The sequence below is a fragment of the Marmota flaviventris genome, chromosome 5 (assembly GCF_047511675.1).
Source record: "Marmota flaviventris isolate mMarFla1 chromosome 5, mMarFla1.hap1, whole genome shotgun sequence".
Classification (NCBI taxonomy): domain Eukaryota; kingdom Metazoa; phylum Chordata; class Mammalia; order Rodentia; family Sciuridae; genus Marmota; species Marmota flaviventris.
The window spans coordinates 37,129,903-37,142,123 of record NC_092502.1 but is presented as its reverse complement, the minus strand read 5'-3'; the positions used below and the strand labels follow the sequence as shown (position 1 = coordinate 37,142,123).

The following is a 12,221-nucleotide window of genomic DNA, read 5'->3' as shown; positions in this document are numbered from 1 at the left end:
CTGCCAGCCCCCTCTTCCCGCGCGTCCAAGGACAGGGAGGAGTGTAACAGGGTCCCACGAGTCTCCGGGGATCCCCTCTGGGGCGCCTCAACCAATCCCCAGGGCCCAAGGCGGTGCGCTCAGCACCGGCTCCTCCCGAGCGTCCCCGGACGCGAGCGAGCACCGGCGCCGCCTCGCCCTGGCTCCCCTGGACCCGCTGGAGCTAGCTCTGCGCTCTCTACCGCGGGGCTTTCCCGTTCCTCCAAGCCCATGCTCCGCATCTCCGAAGCCGCGAGTGCTCCGAGGCTCCCCGTGGCCCAAGGCACCCGGTTGCACCGCTGGGCGCCCCCTGCGCGACCAACGCGGCCCCGAAGTTGGCCAACTTGGCCCCGGGCGGGGCGCGCGGAGTTTGCCCAAGTCTAGCTGGACGACGCCTGGGGAGGGGGCGGCGGGGCACGCGGGGCGGAGCCGGGCGGACTCGGATTGCTGGGCGTGGGGGCTCGGCCGCACCTACCTGGGGGGTCGGCGGCAGCGGCGAGTCCGGCGTTTGCGGGCGGCGGCGGCAGCAGCAGGAGAAGCAGCAGCAGCAGCAGCAGCGCGGGGCAGAGCAGGCGGCGAGCGGCTCCCGCCGGCGGATCCATGGCAGCCGGACCGCAGCCGGGGCCCCGCACTCACAGCCGGCGCGAAAGTTCCCCGCGCGCCGCCCAGCCCACATCTGGGGGCAGCTGGAGCCGCCCGCAGCTGCAGCACCGCAGGGCGCGGGGCGGAGGAGGCGAGGCGCGGAGGAGAGGGCGGGGGAGCGTGGAGGGAAGGCGGGGAGAGCGAAGGAGCGAGCGAGTGAGGGAGGCGGGAGGGAGGGAGAAGGAGAGCGAGGGGGAGGGCGGGGACGGCGGGCGCCTCAGCCTGCGGTGACCCGGCGCTTCTTGGCGCGGCCGCCGCCGCCGCCGCCGCGGCCGCCGCCGCCCGCTCCCCTCCTTGCGCCGCCGCCGCCGCCGCGGTTCTCGGCTCACAGAGAAGCAGAGACACCCCGAGGCGGCGGCAGAGAAGCGCTGCGGGTCGGGCTGAAGTAGTCCTGCTGCCGGCCACCCTCTGCGCGCCCCACGCCCTCGCGGCGCACCACCTCGGAGGAGTGGCATGGGCAGAGCATCCACCTAGGGAGCCCTCGAGGCGCCTGGATTCCACCAGCCAGCCCTGAGACTTTATGGGCCGTTTCACCTTTCTGGAACCCAGGGCAGGACAGGACACGGGAATGGAAGAGGAAGGGATGCTGATTACGGGGTCCAGGAGCCTGAGTCAGGCCTGATGCCCAGATCGAGGCCCAAGATCCCCCAAATATCAACTTTTGCCCTTACTGTGAAAGACAAGGTTCCCGCAGTTCGCACCTTTCTGTCCCTTCGCCTTCCATCGGTCTTTCCATCCCTCTATTGCAACCTCTGATCACAGCTTCTTCCTGTCAGACTTGGCCTTCCCTCCTAGAGCACAGGTTTCTACCCTTAACTGCCCCCATTGGGTCTGTGTATTCCCCAGTCCCCTCCTGAAATGGCCTGTCAGCATTCTGCCCACCTTTCCAGATGAGCATCCAAGGGCGTCTCAGTTCATCCTGGGCAAGTATGCTGTCAGCGCCCTTTGCCAACTGGAATCCCTCCTCTCCAGAAAGGTCCTGGTGTTCCCATTTACTAGAATCACTGTCCTATCAGAAATGCTATCCCTCTGCACAGTGACACCTCCCCAAGTTGTTCCTTGATACTCTCCTCAGGAATGTGTCTGGTGGAACATCTGGGCAATGTGATCCCCGACTTCTGCTTCATTTTCCCAGACAGTAGACACCTGTCTATTCCAGCTTCTCATTCACTCTGCCCCAGCCCTGTGTGACCAGGGTTTTGGCCTTGGCCTTGGGCAGGGGCAGAGGACATACAGGTGATTCAGTACCCTCTCTGCTGGCCAGGAGGACCCAATCTTTTTAAAAAAAATATTTATTTTTTAGTTGTAGTTGGACACAACTTATTTATTTATTTATTTATTTTTATGTGGCGCTGAGGATTGAACCCAGGGCTTCGCACATGCGAGGCGTACGCTCTACCAGTGAGCCACAACCCCAGCCCCAGGAGGACCCAGTCTTATGGGGAAACACGACTTGCACAACTGGCTGTTGCTGTGATTTGGTACCCTTGGTTCTGTCATTTCTGGGACCTAGATGTGAGGGCACTGCAGCTTAATAGCCCTCTTCACCTAGAAGCTTCTTTCTCTCTCTCCCTCCCTCCCCCCCCCTCTCTCTCTCTCTCTCTCTCTCTCTCTTCCACCTGAGGATGCCTGAAGCTAGATCTGACCCTGAGGCACAGCAGACATTTGTTGTCAACATTTTAAAAAATGGTGAGATGTCACATAAAAATTTAGATTTCTAACTTTTCTTGAGAAATTGCAAGGTGTGGCCACACACTGGGCCCACATTTTTGCTTAGCCACCATTAAATAGGGCACTTATCCTGCAGTTTGTTGAAGATCCCCTCCCCTGATACTCCTACCCCATAGGCATGGCTCTTGTGACCTCTAATGACCCAGCTGGTTCCAGGCAAAGTTGGAGGTGGAATCCCTGTGTATGAGAAGAGAAATGACTCAACCCATATTTTTTGAGGCAGGAGGATTGCAAGTTCCAGGCCAGCCTGGACAATTTAGAGGGAACTGCCTCTGATTAAAAAAATAATAAGGGATGGGGATGTAGTTGATTGAGAGAGTATCCCTGCATTTAATCCCCAGTATTAAAAGAGAGAGAGAGAGAGAGGAAAAGAAAGAAGAGAGATGACCCCAGAGTCAGGCATCTCAGAGGACATCCCCAAAGAAGTGGCATGAGTTGAATCTTGAAGGCAGCGGACCCAGAGTTGGGTTTAGCCAGGTGCTGTCCTGGAATATAGTGATATGTTCTCCTGTGATTGTCCTTGCTTCTATCCTCAAAAGAAGAATGAAACCCCACCAGCAACTTTACCTACTTCAAGGGTCACATTCCACCACCTCACTTATTTCTCTGCCATGCTTTTGGTCATTGCCATATTTTCCAACCACCACTACCATTATGCCTTTATGTAGCACTCAATAATTTACTTAAAATTTAAAAGGGGGCTGGGGTTGTGGCTCAGTGGCAGAGCGCTTGCCTCACATATGTGGGGCACTGGGTTCAATCCTCAGCACCACATAAAAATAAATAAACAAAATAAAGATATTGGGTAGATGTATAACTAAAAAATATTTTTAAAAAATTTAAAAGGACACTTCAAATCACTACCACCCCTGGAAAAGCCAATATCTCACCATCTTGCCATAAATAAATAATAACTGCCCCCGCCCCGCATAAATAAAATGAAAAGAAAATAACATCATCAGATTCTAGCTACTAGTGCCTGCAAAAGGCACTGAGGTTGAAGCTGATTAGCAAGTGTTACTGAAGTGTTGAGACAGACTAGCAGGAGCAGAAATCTTTTATTTGATATAATCAGAAGGATGAAAGGGGAATTGAGAAGGAATAACTTTTTTCCTTTGCAAGGAGATGACGGCTTCTGACAGACAGATCCATGTAACTGAATTATCTGACACACTTTGGGATGCTTGCCCTAGGATATTTTTTGGAAAGAAAATTTGTTTCTTTGACACTCTTGGCAGCTGTTTCTTCCTGTATCCCCCTCAGCTTCCAAGGACTGCATCCAGACAGAGCTCAGACCATGCCCCTCCTCCTCCAGGATCAGTGGAAGTAGATCACCACCTTTAACCAGACCATCTACTAGTCCCCACAATGACATCCCACAGGGTGCTGTGGATAGATCAGTCCCCCATGCATCAAAATGTCTCCCCTTTGTTTCAGGGGAGGAGAGTATAGACAAGTCTCAGCTTCCTGATCACCTGTTGGCTGCTATAAATAGGTAGGTAGGTAGGTAGGTAGGTAGATAGATAGATAGATAGATAGATGTCACTTCCTATTTCTTCACACCTTCATGCTTTAAATCTCTTCTCTTTTGGGAAATGTTGCCCCTCCCACTGATGTGTTTGCCTTTACCTTTTCCTCCTTCGGGTAAAATGTGGGACACAGAAATGCCCTGTTGTTCTTGCCTCAAGTCTTATTCAGCATAGGTCCCAAAGACAAAAACTAAAGACCAAGCCAGCCAACTCAGCTTGAGCACTTATTTAGTGCATGTGGAGAGTGTTAATTTTCATCTGATGTTGAACATCTCTAGTTCTGGCTTGAGCTCTTTCACTTGACACACCATTTCCGATAGTCCTATGCCTGTTTCTTGCTCATGATTGTTACCTGTCTGGCTCCTGAAGTCACTGGAGTTGCAAACCTGATCTACAACAGCCCAGGGTTTGGAGGAAGAATGAGAACAATTCAAGGTCATCTCAAGTCCTCCAAACACAACCTCCTTAAAAATCTTCCCAAGGATAGGGACCTTTCCTGGTGATCTTGGGTGTCAAGAATCACCTCACATACTTTGGGGAGGGATATTAAAAAATGAGAATGCCCCCCTCCAGGTCTCAGTGTGAGGGATTCCCTTTTTAATTCTACAGAAGAGGGTCAGGGCTCCCTGCTGTACCCCTGGCTTCAAGCTCACAGCACAAACTTTATTAGAAAAGGAGCCCTCTAGAACTCATTCCTGTCCCCTAATGTCCACACAGAAACTAGCCCTCCAGTAGGTCTTCTGCCCCTATTTCAAGGTCTTCTTCCTTGGCAAGGTCTTCCAAGCATATGGAGGCAATGGGATTGCTATGTCCTCCCTCCAACCAGCAAGCTCCCACAGGTTGTGAGGCAGGACCTAGATTCTTGCAGTCCCATTGGGACCTATGTGCAGGGTATACCAAGTGTAAGGAGTTAGTGACCTTGTCACGGGGCTTCTGAGAACAGCATTTCTGTTCAATTCTACTGTTGGCAAACAGCAGGTGCAGCAACCAGTCAGATGCTCTGGCAGAGTTCTGGCTGAAAGTGGCCTTGGTAAGCAATATGTCAGGGGAACGCTGATTGAACAGAAAGTGGTGGCCAGTGGCCTTCAGGGAGAGTCATTCTTGTTGTTTCTTGAGCCACCCTACATACACACCCTGACAGAGAGCTGTGTCAGGCAAGAAGAAATGTGGGTGATGTTTAAGTGGCAATTTCTTTCATTGTCCTCTTCTACATAGAGGTTTCCTGTCTCTATTGAAATTGGTTCTTCCTAGAAGTGAAAGACAAAGGGTTTGAAGTTTGGAGGCATAGGGATCCAGGCTCAGTCAACACTCCTACATGGAACTATAAGTTTGAAGATTAGATTCATTCTAAGTAATAATGATTGAACTCAATGCCTACTTGTAACTATGTACATACACATATGCCTAACCTAGCAGAGAAGAATTTTAAAAGGGTTATCTGAATGCAGCAGGCAATGACTTCTTGGGCCCAAATGGGCCAGGCTTGAGATCCCTAAATTCACGTGTGTCTGACTTCTCCTAGGGGGTATGGGCCCAACTGGTCCAGTGTTCCCATCTGGGAAAGGTATCTAGGTCCCTTAAGATGCTCCTGGTGGCAAGTAACAATCCAGTTTAAACCATAAATAAATGCAGAATCCCATATACCAGGGAGTCTGCAGGTATGGCAGCTCCAGAACTCGACCATGGACCATGAGGGCCCTGCCTTATGGGTATCATCTTTCTCCCTGACAATTTAGAAGAATAGTCAAAACACAGGTGTCTTACTATTCTCCAGAAGTTCCAGCTATCTCCCCTCTGGTCAGAGGGCCATGGGGGAGTCGGGGGGCAGCGGGCAGAGGGTTCATAATGTCCATTGCTGAATCAGTTGCTGACAGGTGCAAGGTGGTTACTAGGACAAGCCTGGACTAACCATCTGAAGCCAAATAAATGCTGAGCTTCAATCCCAATGTCCCTGCCCTTAATTCTGAATGAAAGCATCACACAGTCCCAAGCAACCCCTTGTTAGTGAAAGAATATTGTCCCCAATATGACTTTATGTTGTATCCCATTCCTATACTATATTATCTGTACAGTATGCAGAATTCATTATATAAATCTTGTAAGAAACTTGTGAAGGGCCCAGTTCTATCACACTATGGAGTTTTGTGTTGAAAGCCTTTTTCTAGGCAATCCAGACATTTCCTCACTTCTTATAATCTGAGGATCTCAACTGGTGGCCCTGGCCCAGGCCTTGCTAGTCATTCCACCACCACTGCGATCTCTAGCCTCCATGGCTTTGTTCCCTCTATGTCAGTTTCCTTCTATATAGTCCAGTCTGACACTTTCTAGTTCACAGTATTAAAGAAACAGGCCTTAGGGCTGGGGATAGAGTGCTGGCCTCGCATGCACAAGGCCCTGGGTTCAATCCCCAGCACCATCAAAAAGAGAGAGAGAGAGAGAGGGGAAGGAAGGAAGGAAGGAAGGAAGGAAGGAAGGAGTCCTAAAAGGGGCAGAAGTTTCCATGTGGGGCTGGCCATGGTACAAACAACAGAGACCTAAGATCAAGACACTGATGGGAAGAAAACTCTGAATGCGAAGTTGAGGATGACTGGTCACTTCTAAAGCAACTGTTGACTCCCTGGGGACCCTTCTACAGTGTCTCCAGGCATGTCCAGGGGTCTTTCCCCCCAAGGCCCATCACTGGCCTTCCTCCTCAGCAGCTCCAGGTCCTTCCTTGTGTCCAGAGATTGGACACAAAATTCCTAGGACATTTAAAGTGGAGCATATGGATGAACTGATCATCTCTGCTCTCTGCAAAATAGTGTTCCTGTCCTCTGATGGTTCCAAAAAAAAAAAAAAAAAGAAGAAAAAGACCTACCTATAACCTTTGTACAATTTTTAAAAGTTGGTTGGATTTTTTTTTTGAGAGAGAGAGAATCTTTTTTTTTTTTTTTTTTGTAGATGGACACAACGCAATGCCTTTATTTTTATGTGGTACTGAGAATCGAACCCAGGTCCCGCCCATGCTAGGTGAGTGCTCTACCACTGAGCCAAAATCCCAGCCCCAGGTTGGATTTTTTAATGAAATAATTGCCGCTGTGCTCAGTTGTTTTTGCAGTCCTGACTCCATGCAGCCCCTCAGGATCAGGCTTTGTCCCCAAAGCCCCCAGACGCTACTTCTCAGGGCTGGTCCCCAGGATCTCTGGACAATCTCATCCTGACCTGTGGGTTCCAGAGTCTATATGACCATGGCCACAGGCAAGTCCACTCCAATCCTTAAAGACATCTCCATCAGGGCTCCACCAACTTGCTGCCCTGAACTTGCCCTGCTCTGGTCCTCCTAGGCATCTCCACTCTCCACATAGGCAGGGCCCCCACCAGAGACCCAGGACACCTTAGACTCCTCCTTTCCTATATCCCCACATGAAAGCAGTCACTAGCTGTCGCTACCCTCTAATTATCTCTCCAAATTGTCCCTTCCACCCTGCCACACTCCCTACCCCAGCCTCAACATCTCTGTAGGACACATACCCACACAGTCATCCCAGTTGGGTATCGAAAGCCTGAAATCAAGCCCTTGGACTTGAACGACTTTCTCTCCTGCTAGTTCAGACATGGGTGTCTCCAAGACAACACCCACTCACAGTGATTTGCACACAGCACTGTCTTCTCACACATGCCTATGTCCCCTCATTTGTAAGACTGGAATTAGCTGTCTCCCTACCAATCTTGGGCAAAGCTTGGGGCTTGGTTTATATTTATTTTCAACAGAGGTTACGTGTCAACAGCTTCTGAGCAGGCTAGCGGCTAAAAGCATGAATGTTCTGTTGAAATAAAGAGGCAGATATCCAAATTAGAGAGCACCCTTCCCACCCTGTCAGCACTCTACACTGGGCAGCAGGAATCTTGTTTTCTGGAGTTACTAGGAGAAGAATTACATCTTGGCTCACCAGCATAGATGATTTCAACTCCTCAGAGAAGTCTTGAGACAGGCTGCTTAGGCCCTGTCAGCCCTAGGGAAACTTACTTAACCTCCTCATGCCTCAGTTTCTCTGAACTGAATAATGGGTACAATAATATCACCTACTCCACAGGGTGGTTTTAAGAATCAAATGACTTAAGACATATGAAGGGCTCAAACTGATACACAGCAAAGTGAGCTCTTGATACCAAAGCCGGCATTGGGATTCACTTCCCATTGCACACATAATACAGTGTTACACTATAGACAGGAAACTGCATACAGAGGGCTCCTAGATTTACAATATCCTTATGTCCTGATAAACCCAAAGAAAATTGAAATCATAAGTAGTGAAGAATGGTGAGAACAGGAGAAAGAATAAGGAGACAAGTGAGAGAACCAACCAGGGACCATCGAAGAGGTAGCACTTTGCAGGTCTCAGGAGTTGGCATTTCGTTCTGAGCTAAGGTTTAAAGCAGGAGAAATAAAGCAAGATCATGTTCATGTCAAAATGCTCCTGGTACTAGGAATTCTCACTAGGACACTGGTTAGGGGATTCCCAGCCCCCTTTTCAGTGGAAAGATGACCCATACCCTGGTCCAAGGTAACTAGTCAAGATGATCCCCATAGTTTTCCTCTTCCCACTGGAACAAATAGATGAAGTCACTGGGAGAATTGGGTCTGGGGGCAACTCTTTCAGCAAATTAGCAATGTTCTTGGGCATATGATCTCCTCAGATTCTCCTGGCATCCTACAAGATGGAACTACAACATCCCCACTTGCAGATAAAGAAGCTGAAGGTCAGGGTAGCCCCCAAGGCCATGCAGCCAGAATAGGATTCCACTGACTCCAGCACTTGCCCCTTCAGTAGGTGCCTGGAGGCTTCTCAGAGGCCCCTGACCTTCTGGGAGAGAGTGTGGATGCAAGCATCCTTCCTATAAATTTCCACTCTTGGCCTGAAGTAGTAGTAGAGCCATTAGCCATTGCTTAAAAATGCAAGTATCCTAACAGATGAATAGGGGGCTGCCAACTGGTAGCCCAGAGGGCTTTGGCTTTTTATCTTGAATTATTTGCTAAGACTTGAAAACTCAAAAGATTTCCCATTAAAATATGCAGCTCTGGCTTTTATGAAAGAGGGAGAGAGAGAGAGAGGGAGAGAGAGAGAGAGAAAGAAAGAAAGAAAGAAAGATGCGCATCTGGCCACACTGGGCCTGTTCTGCCATGGGCTTCCAAGAACCTCCAAATGATTTCCTGACCCTCACCCAATGTCCCCACCCAGTCACTTTTTCCCTAGGAAACCATGGCCTTTAACCCCTGCATTTATTATTATTATTATTATTATTATTATTGTTGTTGTTGTTGTATTTTTGTATAGGGGATTAAACCCACCATGCCCAGCCACCTCTACTTTCTTCAAGAGGATGCTGATGCTGGGGTCTTATCCCTCAGGTGGCCACTGGATGAGCCTGTGACAGCCCAGTGACAGCTCTTCAGATAACCTGCTTTTGCATCTCTTCCCCTTCCCCAGTTCCTCTGTTATCTCACATGAGGACCTCCACAGGGGCTTCAGATCTCTGGAACTTCCTTAAATGCTTCTTTTCATGATCGTTACATGGCATCAGCAGCTCCCTGTTGCCCAGCAAGAGATCTTATCTGCTGGCTGCAGATACAGTGACTCAAGAAGGGGCTGTCCCCAGGGGCCTCTAAACATGATTCTGGAAGCACAGCCTGCTGGGAGGGCAGGGAGATGGCTATGCAGGATGGGGAGGTCAGGGTGCTGGGGGTTAGGGGTGCTACAGCATAACTGCCATTTCAAGGTTGGGGGTGTCCCAATGGGTTAATATGAATGGAAAACAGGATGCAAATTCAGGGCGCCTGACAGGCGGGAGACCAGAGGCAAGAATGTCCATTTGCACATACATGTGCATACACACACACACACACACACACACACACACTGTGCCACACACATAACATGCGCACAACATTTGTGCAAAAACGCGCTGACCTGCAGCCCATGAACACCCAAAAAGATCCAGACACGCAGACAAGCACTCCGGAGCCCACGCAGCGCTCCAGCCTCCCTAATTGCATTTCTGAAAATGAGAAAGAGGAAATCGAATGACTTTCAGGCAGCTGCTATTCCCCCATGGCGATTTCCCATCTCTGTTCCGAAGGGCTGAGGCAGCAGGGCAGCCTTGAGTTCTCATCTCAGTCCCAGGACTCCTTAGCAACCCTCAGTGGGGTCCAGACTGCAGGCTGTCTCTAGCCTCGGTCAGCTGGCCTGCAAAGCTCTGCCATGTCCTTACCTGCCCTGCCTGTGAAAGCTGTGGACAGGAGCTGCTGGCTCCCCTCGGGGTAGTGATGGTGATGGGAGTCACGGACCTGTTTGCTGGTTCCCCCACAGAGCACAGGATCACAGCATTTCCCACCATTATTGAGCTTAGACTCCCCTGCCTCATGCCATAAACCCTGTGCCCCATGTGGACAGCTACCAGCCCCAGACCCCTTCCCCACGGATCTACACCATGGTCCATCCTCCTGAGGAGGCTCTTGCCATCCTGACCTGCTCTGTGAACTCTCTGATAAGCCACCCCTTCCCTAGTGCATGACAGCACTGAATTGGCTTCCTTTCATGTTAACTTGTTGGCAAGCCCCCCAACCTTGAAATGGAAGTTGTGCTGTGGCACTCCACATGGCATCTCAGTCAGATCACAAGTGGAAGGTCATCGTTGGCCACAAAACTGTTGGTCTCTAGTTTTTGAGCAGGCAAAATCCACTTTATCAGCCATACTCTAATACTTGAGGTCAACCAAGACCCTCAGATCTTTCTTCCATAAGCACAGTGAAGCCTCCCTCCAACACCTAAACGGGGCATTGGCAATGGAGAGTTTGAACCCCATTGCAGGTATTATTGCAATAATACCTTTTACTGGATTGATCTGTGAGATGATGAGGTATATCACTGAGCAAGGGCAAGGTCCCCGAGCCAGTTAACTCCTGCAATGATCCAGCCCTGTTATCAATAATCAAGCCCCTACTCTGCTGAATTACCTGGGGGCCACGAGAGACAGAGCCAGGGTGGGTCCCAGACAAGCCCTCATTTGCCAGAGGAAAACCTTGAGCTCTGGGAGCAACAGCAGGTGTTACAGTTTGGATCATGAAGGTCCCCAAAATATCATGCGTTGAAGACGTGGTCCCCAGTGCAGCAGTGTTTAGAGGTGGGGCTTTGGGGGAGTGATGGGATCATGAGGGCTCTGATCTCCTCAAGGATGGGTTCATAACTGAATGGACTTTAGGGAGGTGGTGGAAACTACAGAAGGGGGGCCTCGCTGAAGGAAGTAGGTTACTGGGGACGTGACCTGGAAAGGCATATTTTGTCCCCAGCACCTTCCTTGTTCTCATTCTCTGCTTCCTGGCTGCCATGAGGTGAGTAGCTTTCCTCTCTCTGCCAAGCTCTTCCTCCATGCTTCTGCCTCACCACGGGCCTAACAGAAATGGAACCAGTCAACCAAGGGCCGAAACCTCGGAAACTGTGAGCCAAAGTGAATCTTTCCTTCTTTAAGTTGTTAGTCTCTGGTATTCTGTCACAGTGATGGAAAGCTGACTGGCACCATGGATGTGGGGAAACTCAGCTCAGGATTCATCAGACCCTTCCTGAAGATTCTGTCACCTGACAAGGCAGCAGGGAAACAGATGTCTCTAAAAGGCTAGACCTCATGTTCACTAGAAATTGAGTCTCAGCTTGGCGAGGTCCCCAGCCTCAGCTTCACTGAGCTCCTAACCTCAGCTTCAACCCAGGCTGGGCTCTGGGCCTGGTCTCATTTGGTTCAGGGTTTGATCCCAATGGACCCTGAGTTGCAGTCTTACTGGATCTCCCCTTTCAGCCTCACTGAGCCTGGTATATTGGCCTGGCTGGACCTCTGACCTTGGCCTCACTGAGTCCTAGGCCTCTGCCCAGTTGAACCTCTAGACTTTGCTTTACTGGGCCCCAGATCTCAGCCTAGACCCAAGCTGGACCCTGAGTTTTGTTGTTGTTGTTGTTGTTGGGTTTTTTTAATATTTATTTTTTAGTTTTAGGTGGACACAATATCTTTATTTTATTTTTATGTGGTGTTGAGGATCGAACCCAGTGCCTCAAGCATGCTAGGCGAGCGCGCTACCACTTGAGCAACATCCCCAGCCCTAGACCCTGAGTTTTGATCTTCGTGGATCCAAAGGTTTGACCTTGCTTTGCCCCAGATCTCAGCTTCACTGATCTCCAGAACTTAACTTCACCGGACTCTGGAACTTGGCCTCACTGGACCCCCTGCCTTAGCCTCATTTGGACTCCAAACAGACTCTGAGCTTTGGTCTTGCTG

General features: G+C 50.2%; 1 protein-coding gene across 2 annotated transcripts in view; it reads right to left on the bottom strand.

Annotated features, from left to right (window-relative positions):
* The window catches only part of Adamts2 (ADAM metallopeptidase with thrombospondin type 1 motif 2), a 252,735-nt gene extending 252,014 nt beyond the window's left edge, over positions 1 to 721 (bottom strand). For both annotated transcript variants that reach the window (XM_027953340.2, XM_071612157.1), the window contains exon 1: positions 494 to 721. In XM_027953340.2, the coding sequence (XP_027809141.2) occupies positions 494 to 620 (127 nt within the window). In that variant the 5' untranslated portion in view covers positions 621 to 721. The remainder of the gene's footprint in view (positions 1 to 493) is intronic.
* Positions 722 to 12,221: the final 11,500 nt, after the last annotated feature.